General features: G+C 39.3%; 1 protein-coding gene and 1 long non-coding RNA gene across 2 annotated transcripts; one reads left to right on the top strand and one right to left on the bottom strand.

The window, feature by feature from the left end:
- Positions 1–1867: 1867 nt before the first annotated feature.
- Positions 1868–2321, bottom strand: LOC26536353 (ARL14 effector protein). Its single transcript, XM_015189832.2, has 2 exons — positions 2109–2321; positions 1868–2056 (listed from the first exon to the last, which is right to left on the bottom strand). The coding sequence occupies exons 1-2, from the start codon at positions 2293–2295 to the stop codon at positions 1893–1895; spliced, it is 351 nt and encodes a 116-aa protein (XP_015045318.1). The 5' UTR covers positions 2296–2321; the 3' UTR covers positions 1868–1892.
- Positions 2322–2373: 52 nt separating this feature from the next.
- Positions 2374–4854, top strand: LOC120322244. The gene is made up of 2 exons (XR_005562005.2): positions 2374–4211; positions 4492–4854. It is a non-coding gene; the product is annotated as an uncharacterized LOC120322244 (long non-coding RNA).
- The last annotated feature ends 12786 nt before the right edge of the window (positions 4855–17640 follow it).

The following is a 17640-nucleotide window of genomic DNA, read 5'->3' as shown; positions in this document are numbered from 1 at the left end:
TGAGCCGAAGCAGGCAGAGAGGGAGAGCAAGAACGCGGTCTGTCGTTCTCTGAGGGCAAAAGTTTCGAGTTAGTTGAAGGTGAGGGTGCTCGATCACCGATTTGCGGTGAGACGAAAGAAAAGTATGCATTGTTGCGTTGTAAAGAGAGCCGGCGCTCGTCTTGTTCACATTGTCGCTGAGAACGTATGTCGTTTTGATTCATTGTTCTAAGTCCACATATAACAATTACCAGAACAATATGGAATAATTATTTATTTTAGTAAATAATTACTATAGTCAATAATTGTTAGTTGTGCAAGCTGCACTTTACACTTTGTGTTTAACTTTCACTATGCTGTTGTAGTTTTTAGAACTTGCTATTCGTAGCTTGAAAGAAACACGTCTGCACTCGCCGACGTTCGATTCTATGTTGTTGTGGAGATATGTAGCAGTAAATGAAGACTTCTTGTTGTCTGGGACAAACGACGAGGAGCAGGATGACCGAATGTAAGCAGGCGATTTGGCTTTGGCTTATGCTTTGACTGCGTCTTCTGATTTTCTCAAAAGAAGAGCCAAATTCATATCATATGAATATGATATGATATGACATACGCAAAATTTTTGCAGTCAAAAAGTGTCTAAAAATGTTTAGTTTTTTTTAGTCCATAGGCAACCAATCTTTTAGCTCTTTAAAATGAATGCTAGATGATGAAAATCGATTTATTTATTTTTATTTTCTATTTAAATTTTATGCAATATATTAATAACAAGAGAGAACGCAAATCGATAGAAGTTTACAAGACCAATACAAAAATGAAAAAATATCAAAACATTTTTCAAAAGTGTGGGCGTAGCAGGTTTGGGCGGTTTGTGGGCGTTAGAGTGGGCGTGGCAAAAAGTTTTTTGGCAAATCGATAGAAATTTATAAGACCAATACAAAAATGAAAAAATATCAAAACATTTTTCAAAAGTGTGGGCGTAGCAGCTTTGGGCGGTTTGTGGGCGTTAGAGTGGGCGTGGCAAAAAGTTTTTTGGCAAATCGATAGAAATTTACAAGACCAATACAAAAATGAAAAAATATCAAAACATTTTTCAAAAGTGTGGGCGTGGCAGTTTTGGGCGGTTTGTGGGCGTTAGAGTGGGCGTGGCAACATGAATCGACAAACTTGCGCTGCGTTTATGTCTCTGGAGTCTGTATGCTTAATCTCAACTTTCTAGCTTTTGTAGTTCCTGAGATCACAGCGTTCATACGGACGGACAGACAGACGGACATGGTCATATCGACTCGGCTATTGGTCCTGATCAAGAATATATATACTTTATATGGTCGGAAACCCGTCCTTCTGCCTGTTACATACTTTTCAACGAATCTAGTATACCTTTTTACTTTACGAGTAACGGGTATAAAAAGTCAACTTAAATATAATAAAATAAATAACTCGATGATGAATTATTAAGAACCTATGAAATTTAGTGAAACTTTAATGAAAATTGATCATTAAAAGCAGGAAAAAATGCTATGGAAATTTCTCTCACTGCATATATTAGTGGGGACATAGCGATTAAAAAAATTAAAATCTGGTGATTTTCCAGTTAAAAATGTGCATAAACAGCGGTAAAGGTGTTCATTTTGCGCTGTTTTAGTGCGTGTCTTACCGAGTTTCACACAAATTGAGCTCTGATTAAACGCCACTGATGAGTAGAAATTACCTAATGAAGAACAATGAATGGAATTGGTGGGTATTTACTCCATTTTTAAATATTTTTTTCACATGAACGAACCGCCTTAGCGTCTAAAGTTTTCATTTTGATGTTTGAAATCAATAGTTTCTTTTTCAATAAGCAAAATGATAATTTAAAAGTTGTATTATTCTAAACCAATAAATATTTAAGATAAGTGTTAGATGTTACTTTATTTTGGAATATATTTATTTTGAATATTTAAATCTTTTCCGTCATATGTAATGTCCTCATAAAAAAGCTTTCGATTTGAGCGACATTGAGGACCACACCTGGTTGAGCCACAACCTCGGCACTTATACCAGCAACCATCACATTCTTGATTCATACAGTCGCCTGAAATATGTTTTTCTTAGATTCGGCTATCTTAGGATTGATTTACCCTTACAAATGTCCAGACCGTTGAAGCGAATATTTCCGTATTCATCATATGCTCCATTTTGACATTTCTTTCTGCCCTTTTTTTTATTTTCGGTATCCAAATGATGTGAATACTCGTTAGATACTCCTTTTTTTCTATGTCTCTGCCGCAAGTTGCGACCTATAGAATAATCTGGATCTACATAAGACCTCATATCTAAGGCAGAATTATTAGATTAATATAATAGTTTGACCTTGTTTCAACGATATGATCATACCACGCGTCATTAATACTGTGTACACACTGCCATATTATTATTATTATAAGTTGCTTACACTGGAAATGTGTTTCTAGCATAGCTCGCAAATACCTCTCGACTGTCATTCGTAAAAGACGATGCGCGTGTGCTCTGGCTCTGAACATAACTCTTCGTTTCTCTTTGTTTTGGTTTTTGTTTAACTGTTCTCAGTTGCATGGTTATTATTATGCTCACTCAACAACAACTCAGAGAGAGCGATTCAATTGAACGCTCGCTCAATGAGGGTCAGCAGAAGAGCGAAAAATCGAAACAATCTTTTGTCTTCAGTGCCTTTTAAACAAAACTTAGCATAAATTTTAACATATTTATTATATGTAAGCATAAGATTTATTACTTATTCAGTATAAAGCTTTACAACTAGTAGCAAATTAACATTTTCTGTACTTAAGGAGCTCTTTGTCACATATGGGATATGGGATTCATCGAAGGCGCGTTAAAAATTGAGTTTAATATCTGTCAAAAACATTCGCTATCCAGAAATAAAAAAGGCGGTGGTCACAATCTTTACATATATAATAATATTGCATAATGGTATAATAAGCATGCTCCGGTAATCGTAACCATTTTTCGATTTCGATATGGGCCAAATCGTACGATTTCGTTTTTAGCTGCTCTGGTTTTCGCAAAATTTTTGCTTGAGTAAAATCTTGAGTTGCCACCTTTTTCCGATGTTCGCAATTACTTTTTACCGTACTTTGACCATTTAAGTAATTAAATTATATAGCATTATTTACAAAGAACACGTGTGGCCCTCCTTTTAATTAATTAATGAATTATTTTATATTTTATAAGTACTTTTATCTGCCTGTCCACGAACAGTATGGCTACCTTCGGGATAGCTTTTGCGACGTACTTCGACCCCTTACCAAATCGTAAATTATTGTTGCCGACGGCAACATTTTGTTTGTCAAATCTGAGGTGGGGTCAGAAATATATTTTTTATAAAATAACTAAGTGAATGTGGAATTAACATCAATAGACCACTGAGTTAAATACTTTTTTCCCTTAGTAAATAAGATCTGATTTGATATAAAAAAAGGCATTTGCTTTTCATTTCGGCCAGACAAATGTGCCCGTTTTACAAATCGAAAAATCTTACGAATTCGATTACCGGAGCATGCCTGAATATTTTGTTGTAATTTGTCGTCAATCTGGAACTCATTAAATACTTCCGAATATTTTGCAATTAAATGCAGATTTAAATTTGATGCGTGAGAGCCTGCTAACAAAGGCTTATTGTCTTCTGAATTAAATTATAAAAAAAAAAAACACTTTTTTGTTGTGATCGCGACCCCATAAAAAGTTAAAACACTCGAAACGCTCCGAATCCAGAAAAACAAGCGTGATTACAAGTAGACTGATCATTCGCATATACACTCATACAAATGCTATAGATTTTTATTTTCTTCGCTCGCTGCAAAACGGTCAGCAAATAAGCAGATCAAAAGGGAAACACGAAATTGGTTTTTGGTTGAGCACAGACCGTTCGTTTAAGGAACTAGTTACTCTCAACACAAACTCAAATCGAGTAAAAAATATAAATGGTTTTTCTACATTCAATCTTGCATTTGTGGCGTACATTCATGCAACAGAAATCAGAACCGATTACCCGACAGCAAATTTAATTTATATTTCATCATTAAATCCATCAAATGCGTAATTAAATTCCAACCCAAATGTTTCAGTATATACAAATATTTCTTCTTTCGGATATTTATTCTTGGCCTTTTATGTCAAGGATCGTTGATGTAGCTGCCGCTGGAGATTTTTTAACGATGTTTCGCATTATCACCTTTATTTCCTCGTGTAAGGTACTAGTTGCCTATTGACCATAATAGTTTCATCAATGTTGATGATAACTTCATTGTCGAAGGTGTCGAGTAGTGCAGTGTGCAGTGCCTCTTATGTGCATCTGTTGGGATCAGGTTGTGTAGGACAACTTCCTACAAAATGTTGTATGGAGGGAAGCGCTGTTATACCCAACATATATTATTTGACGACCGCTGTCGGCTTTAATGTTCCTGTTTTCCGCAAATTAAAAAGTAGTGTCATTGTGCTGGACATCCTGTCCATTATTTTCTTCCATTCTAGGCTGATTTCACCGCAATGACGTTTTGGGAAAAACATCATTCCGAGATAATCGCGAGACTTGAAGCGCCAAGCCTTTCTAACGGAGCAAGATGAAAAAGCTATAACTTTGTTTCTACTACTTCAATCTTTATGAAAATTTGATCACATTTTTAGAGACATATACAAGAATACAAAAATTTTCGACTTTTTGACCGACCGCAACATATGTAACCCCTTAAGTTGAGCTACTCTCATTATGAATGCTCCCATTCATGGAATATAATTACTAAATCGTTGGAGTCTAAAATCACCAATCCAATTTTTGTTAGTGTGACTAATAACTTTAAGTACTGGAGTTCAGAAATAAATATCTTAATTCTTGAACGCAAGGTTTCGTATAAATGTTCCGTATTGACTTGTTTTGTTTTTGCGTTGAGATACTTACTGTGATTTTTAGCGCGTGTAGGTGTTCTTCGGTCTTTGTGTTAAAATTTATCTGTACTTTTTTTGGTTCTATGAGCTCCTTTTGAGCAAATTCTCAAAATCGGGCCACCCCCTACAAATGAATGTGTATAAAGGAATGGGCGTTTCTCCAAAATCATGTTTTTGAAGGTGTCGGAACCAGATTTTTGACTGACTTTACAATTTGTAACAACTTAATTTGCCAATTGAGTCATTTTGGAGTAAAAAAAATGCTGCAGAATTGGTTTCACGTTTTCTTGGGGTGCTCTATGAGCCCTATTCTGTTCTGGGGTAGTGTTTACCCTCTGCTTATTTGTGTCCAAGATGTTACCATGAAGTTTGTATAACGAATGGTGGTTTTCGGGAATGTCTCTATTAATTTATTTTGAGTGAATGCAAATACTGGTAGTTCGCATAATATTGCGTTGATTAGGTCCTTTTTTTACCGCATCACATTGTCCCTGAAAGTTATTAAAGCCTTCATATATTATGGGTATAGCAACATCATATTTTCAGATGGAAGAACTTAAAGTGGTTCGAATGCCTGGCGCTGAGTTTTATCAAAATTGATAGGTATTTTTTTGTATTGCCACATCATTGACGTAGATATAAAATGATTACCATATTTGTTCCCTGGACACTTCATCGGTTTCAATTTGGAAAAATGGGTTCGTTGTTTAGCCCAAAAGGAAATCTTCAATTTTCCTTTTTCCGATTTTACTGAGAAAGCCGTTTTCTCTCTGTCATTTTCAGCGAGTAGTATCTGGTGTATTGTGTTTGCCAAAGTGAGTAACTAGAGTACAATAGATTTGTTGAAAAGTAAGTATCAGGCAAAAGGAAGCGTCTCCAACCATATTTTCTTGTTCAGGATCAACACCGAAGTCGATTTGACCGTGTCCGTTTGTCCGTTTGTTCGACCATATGAGCGTTTCATACTCAGAAAATATAAAAGCTTGAAAGCTGAAATACAGATTCAAGAGACCCATGTTCCCATGCAACATGCCCATAGTTTTCTTGCCCATATTTCTATCGAAATGCCAAAAAACTGTGTGCCACGTCCAAATTTGTTTGCCACGCCCACAAACCGGCATAAGCTTCCACGCCCTCAGTTTTGAAAAATGTTTTGACATTTTTTCATTTATTTATTGGTAATCTCAGTCTAACGAATATGGTGTATTAAAATATGTAAACTTATTTCAGTCACTATTAAAATGCGCAGCGTACACACGTTGTATTAACTTCAGTCAATTAATTTTTTATTTTGAAATAAATATTTTCGTTTGATTCTAAATATATATAGTATTACATTTGTATAAAAAAACATATTAATATATGTTATTAGTTAGTATGTTATCTTAAGAGTTGTCATAATATGGTACGATGAGGTTCGTTCTGTCGATTTCGTTTCGTGTGAATGACTTCCGTCGTTAAGGATGTTCTTGTGTGTGGGATCTGTATGTCAGGTTTTAAGTTGTTTGCTATTGGCTTATAGTGTTTGACGCTTGAGACTATTACTGTTAGTTCCAGCCTAAACCGGATGTGTTTTTAAACGCCGTGCAAAATTTATTATTTCTAAGGTCGTCACTGTCAAAAATAGTTGAAGGATGTGCAAAGACGCACCGAAGTTCCACCCCGTGTTTGCTGCACGTTCACAGGTGGGAAAACGAGGATAAAAAATTCTTTTTCGGCCAATTGTAAAATATAAAAAATTTTGGCGGGAGGACATGCTGACTAAACAGCTGATTGTGCTACCAACCAATCGCAAAAAACGAGGGAGTGAGCCAGCTGATAATGCTGCCAACCGATCGAACAAACTGAGAGGCGTTGCCAGACCAACTGTGCTGCCTGACTTTGTCCGTTTGGTATGAATAGATAAAATTAAATTTAATTAGTGTTTATTGACCACCGTAGGGGTAGGACGTGTTTCATTGAGCTCCTTACAAAATCAATCAATTTAAGTGAAGTAAATAACTAAAAAAACATATAATCAAAAGATCAGCGAAAAGCCGCAATGTTTTTGCTAACCACTTTCTTGTTTGTGGAAACATAACATTTAAAAATTAAATATCGACAGTCTAAAAATGAGTCAACGCGATCTGCGCGCCACCCAAAAATAAGTCGCAAAACCACACAAGCTCAGGCAGCCTGTACTGTTCACCACCGCCAATATGGGCACTCAAAAGCATATTGCACCCTTAAATCCATCTGCGTCGTTTGCAGTGATGCTCACAGTACATCAATGTGTCCTAAGAACAAGAACGACAGTTCAAATAAATTATTCAGCAACTGTAGCAAAAAACACACAGCCATTTGGCGAGAATGCATTGTTTAAAAGGAACTTAAGAGTCCTCTAAACAAACGAGTGGCTTCAGCTCATAATCGTTCCACACCAGCAATTAACAAAGTAATGAAATCGACTACAACTAACATCTCTTCGTCTGTCAGCCACCGAACAGTGCCAAATTTTGCCTTTGCAAGTTCACTAAAATTTCAACCCAATTCATCGAAGAAACACTCAAGACAACATGCAACGGCAGCCAATTGACGTTGAAGCGATTGTGCTTTCTTTGCAGCAAAGAAAGAAAGAATGACTTCATGGCATTCATGCAAGCAACTATGCAAGAGCTTATGAGTTATTGTTACGTCGGCGTATTAGCGCCAGTGACCTGGGTAAGGACTAAGGCCGAGGGAGAGGAATCCGATGTTCGGGCACCAGGTTACCAGCGTAAGCTCGTCGATTGCTCGTCGTGGGATCTTGGTGAGCCCCTCACCTCACGAACATAAAGAAAATAATAAAATAAATAACGAGAGTCAGGCAGCAGTCCTCACTGCCCCACAAGCTAAGCTGTAGCTTGATCGTAAAACGATCGGGCAATGTCTCGGCCACATTCCCCCCCTTCATGCGTCCGCATGCCTGATAGATCGGCGCGGGCCGCGCAATTAGATCCCCTTTTGTCAAGGTTGTCCGTCAAACATACAAAGATAATGACAAGTTGACTATAATTGTTTTTAGCGGGAAGTATTAAATTCATCACCGTACAACGGCTCGCACGTCAACAAAAATTGTTGGCTATTCACGACTACAAACGTCGCTCTGAGGGCTAAACAATATTGAACATTGAACATTAAATTTATTTTTATGAAATATATTGCCTGGAAATGCAAAGGAGAAATTTCCATACTGACAGTTTTTGGCAGTTTGTGGGCGTTAGAGTGGGCGTGGCAAAAAGTTTTTTGGCAAATGAATAGAGCAATTTCCATACTGACAGTTTTGGGCGATTTATGGGCCTTAGATTGGGCGATGTGAGACTTCAAAGACTTTTGATCTTATTTTTTATTAAAATGCTCGTTTCTTTTAAAACAGAATAATGACTCCCTTAATAATAGCAACCTGGAACGCTAATAGCGTTTTGCGGCACAAGCTAGAACTTGCTCAGTTATTAGCCGACAAAAACATTGATGTTATGCTACTCTCAGAGACTCACCATACTAAAAAGTACAATTATCAAATGCCAGGATACAAATTTGACTTTACAAATCACTTGGATAACTAGAACCTCGAATTAAGCACCACTTTCTTAGTAATTGTCATGAAGACTGCCTACGGTGCACTCACTCTGTCTGCTGTCTATAGCCCACCCCGCTTCCCAATATCTGAGAACGAGTTCGCAACACTTTTCGACACGCTCGGCGAAAGGTTTGTTGCAACAGGCGATTGGAATGCCAGGCACATGTACTGGGGATCTCTGATAGCGACCCCAAAATGCTGTACAACGCATTAAACCGCAAAGCAAGCTTAATTATGTTTCTCCAGGTTCGCCTACATACTTTTTTTTTTTTTTATTACTTTGATTTTATTTATTCTAACAGTTTATTCGCTGGGATGGTAGGTCCTTTCGACGAAAGCGGAGCTACTGCTGAGTTGTGTTAGACTTCTCGCTAGGTGGTTAGGCTGCGAACAAACCTATTTTAAGTTCCGTAATTGCATTGGTGACAGGTGGAAAATTTCTCTTTGGATGGTTTCATTTTGAACGTACCACGGTGCCCAAGTGATGGTTCTGAGGATCTTTGATTATGTATGATGTCAATATTGCTGTTGCTTGCATTGCCCCATAGCTGTGAGCCATAGGTCTAGATGGGTTTAAATATAGAGTAAGACCTTTGGTCTAAGCTGACGGAAAAGCCAGCGTTGATGAGCCAGTGTAAGTTGTTGGCTTTAAGTTTAAGTTGGATTTTTTTTGGCTTCAATGTGCTTGCGCCATGTGAGTCTTCTGTCGAGATGTACTCCCAGGTACATTACCTCATCTGCTGTCGGAAAAATTTTTTTCGTAGAGGTATAACTTTAGAAGTATGTAAGTGCTTTCGGGTAGGGTTTTTTTAACTTTAAACATTATGCCGTCAAGCCAGACTCTGTCGAAAGCTTGGGATACGTCTAAAAATACGGATGTACAATATTCTCGATTTTTCAAAACAGTTCCGCCGTTATTCGATTCCCCTGCTCAATGGTTTCGTGGCTACCACGAAATCCAAATTGATGAGCTGGGATTATGTTGTGGGCGCTCAGATGAAGCTTAAGTCGGATTAGCAGGCACTTTTCGAATAGTTTCAAAATACATGAGAGTAGACTTATTGGTCTGTAAGATGAAGGGACTGTTCTTACCACACACTGGCGCCTACATACTGGCCAGCAGATCCTAAGAAGCTACCAGATTTGATTGACTTTGCCATCACCAAGAGGATATCCCCATCCATGATTACAGCTGAGGCACTTTCAGAACATTCATCTGATCACTGTCCGGTGCCTACAACTAAGTTACATCGAGAGTCTAACGTCCACCAGCACAATGAACTTATTGTGGAAAGCCCATATGAATCTACCGGCATCAACAGAAACTGTTGTACCCATCCGTAACTGTACCGGTAACTGGGCTCGTAGTGACATGAACAGAGCTGATCACCTCAGAAAAGTATTTCAACCAGTCTGATTTATGATCTCTAAGTATAGGAAAGACAAAACACTGCCATTATTATACAGGCCAATAAGCTTACTTACTTGTCTCTCGTAGTTATTTAAAAAATTGCTGTGGCAGCACTCTCATTGCACAAATTTGTTTTTCGGGCATAACATGGAGCTATTGAGCAAATTAACTGCATCACAACAGAAATTCGGACTGCTATTAACATCGGGGATCTTGCACAGCCTTATTCTTAGACGTTGCATAAGCATTCGATAGAGTATGGTTTAATGGACTTATGATTGAAATAATTAATCTGCTGCATCAAAACTTACAAGAGCTTCTAAAGTATTATCTATACCAAAGAGTATTCGCGGTTAGATGCAGTTAAATTACTTTAAGCGATTGTCCTATAGAAGCTGGAGTGCCCCAAGGAAGTGTTCTGGGTCCAATTTTATTCCCTATACACGGCGGACATCCCAACAGACTACCAATTAACAATATACACATTAGCTGATGACACCGCGATACTGAGTCGATCCAGATGCCCAGTTAAAGCTGTGTTGCAATTAGCACGCTATTTAACATCTGGCTTGGCGCATACGAGTAACCAACAAAAATGCAAAGAGGTTACGTTTACCCAAAACAAACAAGGCTGCCCGCCCATGGTTATGACCCACACGCGCATCCCAAAAGCTTATGACGTAAAATACTTAGGTTTTCATCTGGACAAGCGGCTCACCGGGCAAAAACACATAGACGACAAAGACGACTAGGACGACTAGACGACTAAACTTTCGCTCTCCCATAAGCCTGGAGTACAAAGTCCTTTTGTATAAGTCCGTTCTAAAACCCATATGGACCTATGCTTCGAGCTATGGGGCAATGCATTGAGTCTAGGATTCTGAGATTCATAACTGGAGCTCCATGACATATTGGGAACGAGAATATACACGGAGACCTTCAAATAAAACTTGCCATTGAGACAATATCAGAGTAAAAAGTAAAATACAAATTATCGGCACAGCTTAGGTAGAGTCAAAAAAAGATTTCGTAATTTAAATTTCGTAAAATTAAAAAGCCGAAAAGAGCGTGCGCATTCGCATAATTAATTCAGGAAAGTCCTTAAGCGACGCATACTTTTCTGCAAGACCGTCCGATCTTCTGTCCGCACTATCAATATTCCAAGAAGTCAAGGCTAACCACGAACGAATAATGTTGGCTAGTAACTTCGAAGAAATCTTTTAAGAAAAAATTAAAAAGCCGAAATAAAACCACAGCTCAAGGAAAGGAACATAACAAGAGATACTATATTTAACTAGATTCGTTGAAAAGTATGTAAGCGTTTCCGACCATATAAAGTATATATGTTCTTGATCAGAATCAATACACGAGTCGATCTGGCCATGTCCGTCTGTCCGTCCTTCTGTCCGTCTGTCTGTCCGTCCGTCTGTCCGTCCGTATGAACGCTGTGATCTCAGGAACTACAAAAGCTGGAAAGTTGAGATTAAGCATACAGACTCCAGAGTAAGTTTGTCAATTTATGTTGCCACGCCCACTCTAACGCCCACAAACCGCCCAAAACTGCCACGCCCACACATTTGAAAAATGTTTTGATATGTTTTCATTTTAGTATTGGTCTTGTAAATTTTTATCGATAAAAACTTTTTGCCACACCTACTCTAACGCCCACAAACCGCCAAACACTGTCAGTGTTGAAGACTCTCCTTTGCACTTCCACTTGCTGAGTAGCGGCTATCAGATAGTCGGGGAACTCGACTATAGCGAACTCTCTTGTTTTATTTTAAAAACCACATCATAATAAAATACAGGGACAGCCACCTAAATAATGGCAATTCCAACCAATGGACACCAACAACTTTTTATGTTTTGGACAACCTGCTCAAAACCCACCATGAACAAATTAACAGCACTCATATACTCATATACTTATACATGTGTGCATTGTTCCTATAGTATAGAGGTACAGTGCTCCTATTTTCAACACCCTTTCTCAATGCATGCATACTAAAAAATATTTTTTAAACAAATTTTCATGCTTCTACTCTTCGAAGTTCTTGGTGAAGTTATCTGCCTACATCCTTTACATCCTTACTAAATGATATCTTATATCTATATGCATTGTTTTGGATAGGACAATATTCTTAGTTTATGCCTGTGTCCTCAGATTGTCACCATTTACGATGATCGTTGTCTTCACAGCTTATTTCTAGGAGCAGCCAATAACGCATGACAATAACCTCTTTAAATGCCGCCGCAGTACAGGCTTCGTTAGGCTCCATTGTTTTTCCAAACGCCAAGAAATCAGACCACCAGCCAGAAAATAGATGTACCCACTGTAAGACTTCTTGTCAATCCTATCAACTGCCCAATCCGCGCCTACAAATCCCCAAAAAGGTAGTCCAGAGAAAACTTAAAACCGGTATAAAAAGACCTAACCGCCCCCGATAAAATATACATTCTCGGGAGGTTTCATTCTCAGAAGGAGACCTTCTAGGCTGGCGACTTCGTACGGCTCGAATCGCGGGAAAATAGACGCGATATAGAAGACAGTAAAGGACGAGGAAATATATGTATGCTAGTAGTAATATCTAAGAATTCGTTAAGTATGTTAGTATTGATCGCTTTAAAAACGGCAGAGAGTCAGAATTAGAGATAATAGGATAGAATCTATTATAGTCAGAACATAATACTCTGTACACTCTCTACTCTACACTGATTTAAAATTAAAGGTACGTAATTTCTAGTAAATCTGCTTGGAACAGTGAAGTTTAGCCGACTAACCAAGTCGGGACTATCCACTTCACCACGAATAAGGTTAAAAATAAAGACTGTTCCAAGCATCGTTCTACGGTTAGCTAAGGAGGGTAAGTTAATTAACATTAATCTACTCGAATAAGGAGGTAATCTACGGTTTGCATCCCAATTAAGGCGCCGTAAAGCAAAAAGTAAGAAGTTCTTTTGAACCGATTCAATGCGGTCCGAGTAAACTTCATATTGTGGACTCCAAACAGGTGATCCATACTCGAGGATCGGACGGACTAGAGAAATAAATAAGGTTTTGGTCATGTAAGGATCATCAAATTCCTTTGACCACCGTTTTATAAAACCAAGCACACCCCTGGCCTTATTGACAATAGACGAAATATGGTCTGAAAATTTAAGTTTAGGGTCCAGAAGAACACCAAGATCATCAACATGTGTTATTCTGTCCAAAGAGCACCCACTTAAAGTGTAAGTTGTGTGCATTGAGTTGGCACGACAAAAGGTCATAACTTTACACTTAGAGCCATTTAAGTTTAATACGTTATCACGGCACCATGTTTGAAAGCAATCTAGATCGGATTGTAAGTCCAAATGGCGAGAAATGTCCTTATATTGCAAGCATAATTTTACATCATCAGCGTACATTAGTACACGCGAATGATTTATTATTAAGGGAAGGTCGTTAATAAATAAGGTAAAAAGGAGCGGACCTAGGTGGCTCTCTTGTGGGACGCCGGATGTGACTCGGAGAATACAAGAAAGAGAATTTTTAAAGAGGACCCGTTGCGTCCTGCCATTCAGATAACTTAGAATCCAATTTAGGAGATCATTTTTTATTAAAAGTGAATGATTAACAGAGTCGAATGCTTTACTAAAATCCGTATAAATGACATCTGTTTGAAGATTATTTTTGAAACCCTGTACTAAGAAGGAGGTTAGCTCCAGAAGGTTAGTAGTTGTTGATCTGCGTTTCATGAAACCATGCTGATATGGTGAAATAATTGACCTACAAAGGTGCTGCAAATGAGGAGTGATAACGTTTTCAAAAAGCTTAGGGATAGCAGACAATTTGGAGATTCCTCTGTAATTGCTTGCATCCGATTTGCTACCTTTTTTATGGAGAGGGATCACAAAGGACTCCTTCCATATTTGGGGAAACTGTGTAGATTCTAGAGATAAGTTAAACAGTTTTAGTAGAGGTTTGCACAAGGCTTCCGCACAGAATCTAAGCACACAGCCAGGAATTCCGTCGGGACCTGGCGAATAGACAGGCTTAACTCGCAGAAGATCATAAAGCAGTGAGCTTTCGTTTAAAGTGGGACAGAATATTAAATTTGACTTTGATACCGCGTAAGAGTAAGGTCGTTCGGAATGAGGTAACGTAGAATATGTGGTTTGAAAAAACTTGGCAAATAGATCGGCTATTGCCTGATCCAATGTTACCGAAGTATTTTCAAAAAATAGCGAGGAAGGGTAACTAGTTGTTTTACGCTTAGTGTTAACGAAATTATAAAACTGTTTGGGATCCTGTGCGAACTGGTACTTACAACGGTTTAAATAATTCTTATAACACTGAGCATTAAGCACGGTAAAATTTAACCGAGCACTTACATATTTAGAAAATATAGATTGAGAACCGGTATTTTTAAATTTTATATAAAGTCTGGACTTAACATTTCTTAGGTGTGTCAACTCTTTATTAAACCAAGGTGGTTTGTTAGAAGTAGACGGAACACAAGAGTTGAAAAATGATTTAATTGCAGTATAAAAAATATCTATGGCATCGGCCATTTTGTTGCAAGAATATAGATCGGAAAATATTCCCGACATCTTGTCACCACCAAAAAGATACCGTCCTAAGAGCTAAGGATTTCGTTACAAAGTGAAAAGTCGAGATTTTTGTAGCTAAGAAGAGCAGGGAACCCAGATAGAATATCTTCGCTTTAATCCTATGCAAAATTCCAGGATCCCAGAGTCCTGGACTGGAATTGACAGACAGGAAGTCAAGAAGGCGTCTCGTGAAGGTAGACCAACAATTTAAACCATTATGTCAATATATAATTGGCAACAAGGAGACCAAGGCAAGGAGTCCGACAGTATATTGTATGTAATCAACACCGTAAAAGTAATCGACCACAAAGACGAACAGCATAATCTTGATTCCATCGCGGTGTTCTTGGTGTTTCTGGCAATATTGAGATTAGTAAAGACCTACAAGCGATCAGTGCAGCGGCATTGTGACCATCACCATACATTGGAAAAGATTCTATCCAGCATCTCGCAGCCTCAATCACCCTCCTCATCGTGAAAGGCGGAGACCGATTAGCATATATACTCAGTGCAGCGACAATAAAAATCAGAAAATTAACCTCGCATTACTACGGCCGACCATAAAACAGCCGGCAAACAAACAAACCAAAATAGTGAACCTATGCATTTATTTAAATGCCAGCAAAAATTAACAAAGTAACAACAATAACTTCCAAAACAAGTGCGGAATTCAAGTAAATTGAGAATCAGAGGCAAGAGCGTGCCGCAGGGATACATACATACCAAAATACGCGTATACATATATACATGTATGTCTAGATAGGCAATCATTACTTTGTGTACTTTTTTTTTGGTGTATAACTTTTGGTTTAATCTACAATTAGTTGGCACACGAATATAAGTGTACATATGTATAATTCCATCAGCATGTCTACTAACACCCAGGATCCAACTCGTCGATATCTTATCACTCAGGGTTAAAGTGAGGTAAGTTTGACGAAACACTGTACCCGTATTTTTTCTATAATTTTATATATATAATAAACTTTTTTGGTGATTGATTTAATGAAAAAAAATATATTTTCCTTTTATAATCTTTATTTGATATGTTTTCACCAGAGGTCAGTTAAGAACTAATTTACATATGTATTCTTTCGGCCCAGTAAACCTTTTACAAAGGATTAACAAAAGCCTTTTAAGTTCTACTTAGCTTAATATGTCAAGCTTATCGGATCATTAAGCTCGTTACCGTTAAGCGGTTCGTATCTTGGGAGAATGTTATTTATGAGTCTATAGAAGAGTGAAGCTTTCCAAAAGATCGGCTTTAGCTTTTTTATATGAAGAGTGAATATGTCACTCCCCCACCTTTTAGATATTAGCTTGTCCTCAAGCGATTATTTCTGGATATAAATGTGGTGCTGGAATTTCAATTTCAGCTATTTCTGTTGTGAGGAGTTGAAACTCCGCACAAAGGCAACTGCCGTTGCCAGTTACGCAACAAGGCAAAGCGTAGTAACGGCAGTGCGAAGCCCGGAGAAAGTGAGTTTGGAGACTCTGGGCTGGAGAAAGAGAGTTTGGAGACTCTAGAGGAAGAGAGTTTGGAGACTCGGGAAATGGAGAGAGAGAGGGTGGAGACTCCGGACTTACTGAGAAGAGAGTTTGGAGAGTCAGCAGGCTCAAAGGCAAATAACGGGACACATCGAACTTTGGACCGGGCCAACGGTAAAATCGTGGACTTTGGATCCGGAGACTGGAGACCAAAGGGGTGAACCGTTAGAGGAGGCCTATATAAACAGGCCGAACGCTGGAAGCGAGACAGTCAGTCGAGGAGAACAAGTGTGTAACAAGTCAGCAGAGGAGCTACAGCCGTGGTAGTCAACAAGGAGCAAGCTCGCTACGTCAAGACGTTCGGGACGAGAAGGTCTCCGAATCGAGACGCAGGTAGCTGAGGTCCAGTACGACGAAGCACGAGTAGCCCAGAAGCGCCCAACAGGCGAAGACAAACCAAGGAGGGCACAGGATAAGCGGCGAGAGAGAGTGTTTTGAAATCGGACGTGATTCTGATACGCTGCGCTATTATCACGAAGACGGCTTGGCGAGTTTGTCGGAATAACTGCCCAAAGCCACTCGGTGCTAATGTGCATCATTTCGGCGCGATTAAAAGTGAAAAAACGCGAGCGATTGGTAAATTGCCCATATTTATGACCTTGCAATTCGGTGCAGCTGAGAACAACAGCTGACAGCGCTGCCAACTTACGTCGGCAAGTGATCGGAGCTTAGTGGCGTTGCCAGACCATCGGCACTGCCAGGGCTGCTCCAACAGCCGAATCGTGTACCGTTACCTAAACAATAATATTCAAACAATATCTAATTTGAATTTAGTTTAGAAGTGGACAATTGACAAAAATTGCGAAAAACCAACAAAATATATATTTATATACAAATTTGTGTGGAGTTGACCAAGGGAATCGGCATAAAGGTCGCGGTCAGACCAATTATCAACCTCTCACCATCTCGGTGCCCAAGTAGAGGCTCTGGAATAACCTCCATCAGCCAACGCCTAGGAGAAATCCGTGGCCTACGTCGGACCCCTGCTAAATTTGGTGCTCCACGTTCGCATAGGGTAAACTAGGGTTGACACCCGTCAATTAATGGACGGTCCAGCGGGGGGCACTGCCCCCGACGACGTGGTGGACCCATTCAAACGAAGCGCCAGAATGTCCAGGTCCCCTTCCAAAGGAGTGGGAATCACGGAGAAAACGGAGCGACCTGTAATGCCAGTTCCAGCGGCTGTGATCGTAACGCAAGCCGTCCCTCAGACGCTTACGTCAACACCCAGCATCGGTGGAGCTACTGCAGCAGAGGACTTGGCCCCCTCAACATCCCTGATGAATAGGAAGAAGATCTCCGACCTCATCAGTGTGCCGTCCCAATATGCACCAGCAAGAACACCGCCTGTTTCGTCGTCTAGGCCACTAGACCTGTCGGCCTACAAAAACGAGGATTTGAGCAGCATCCTGGGCATGATGAACTCGAAAATAGCGGTACTGCATCAGCTTTTGAGACGCAGCGCCACGTTACCCGCGAAACCAAGGGTGTGATCTCGGAGCTGGCAGCTCTTAATGCCAGAGCTGTACAGCTGCAGACGGCCAAAGCCAAGGAGGCCCCCGCAAAGATTACGGCAACCCAGACGGAA

Source organism: Drosophila yakuba, unplaced genomic scaffold (genome assembly GCF_016746365.2).
Source record: "Drosophila yakuba strain Tai18E2 unplaced genomic scaffold, Prin_Dyak_Tai18E2_2.1 Segkk2_quiver_pilon_scaf, whole genome shotgun sequence".
Classification (NCBI taxonomy): Eukaryota; Metazoa; Arthropoda; class Insecta; order Diptera; family Drosophilidae; genus Drosophila; species Drosophila yakuba.
The sequence above is the reverse complement of the archived record's forward strand: the minus strand, read 5'-3'. Positions and strand labels throughout refer to the sequence as shown.

What these genes read in the sequence shown, in the direction of transcription:
- LOC26536353 (XM_015189832.2), bottom strand. Translation starts at nt 2,295, where the DNA reads ATGAGGTCTTATGTAGATCCAGATTATTCTATAGGTCGCAACTTGCGG. An exon ending in CTTCAACGGTCTGGACATTT is followed by an intron (nt 2,057 to 2,108) that starts GTAAGGGTAAAT and finishes AACATATTTCAG; the next exon opens with GCGACTGTATGAATCAAGAA.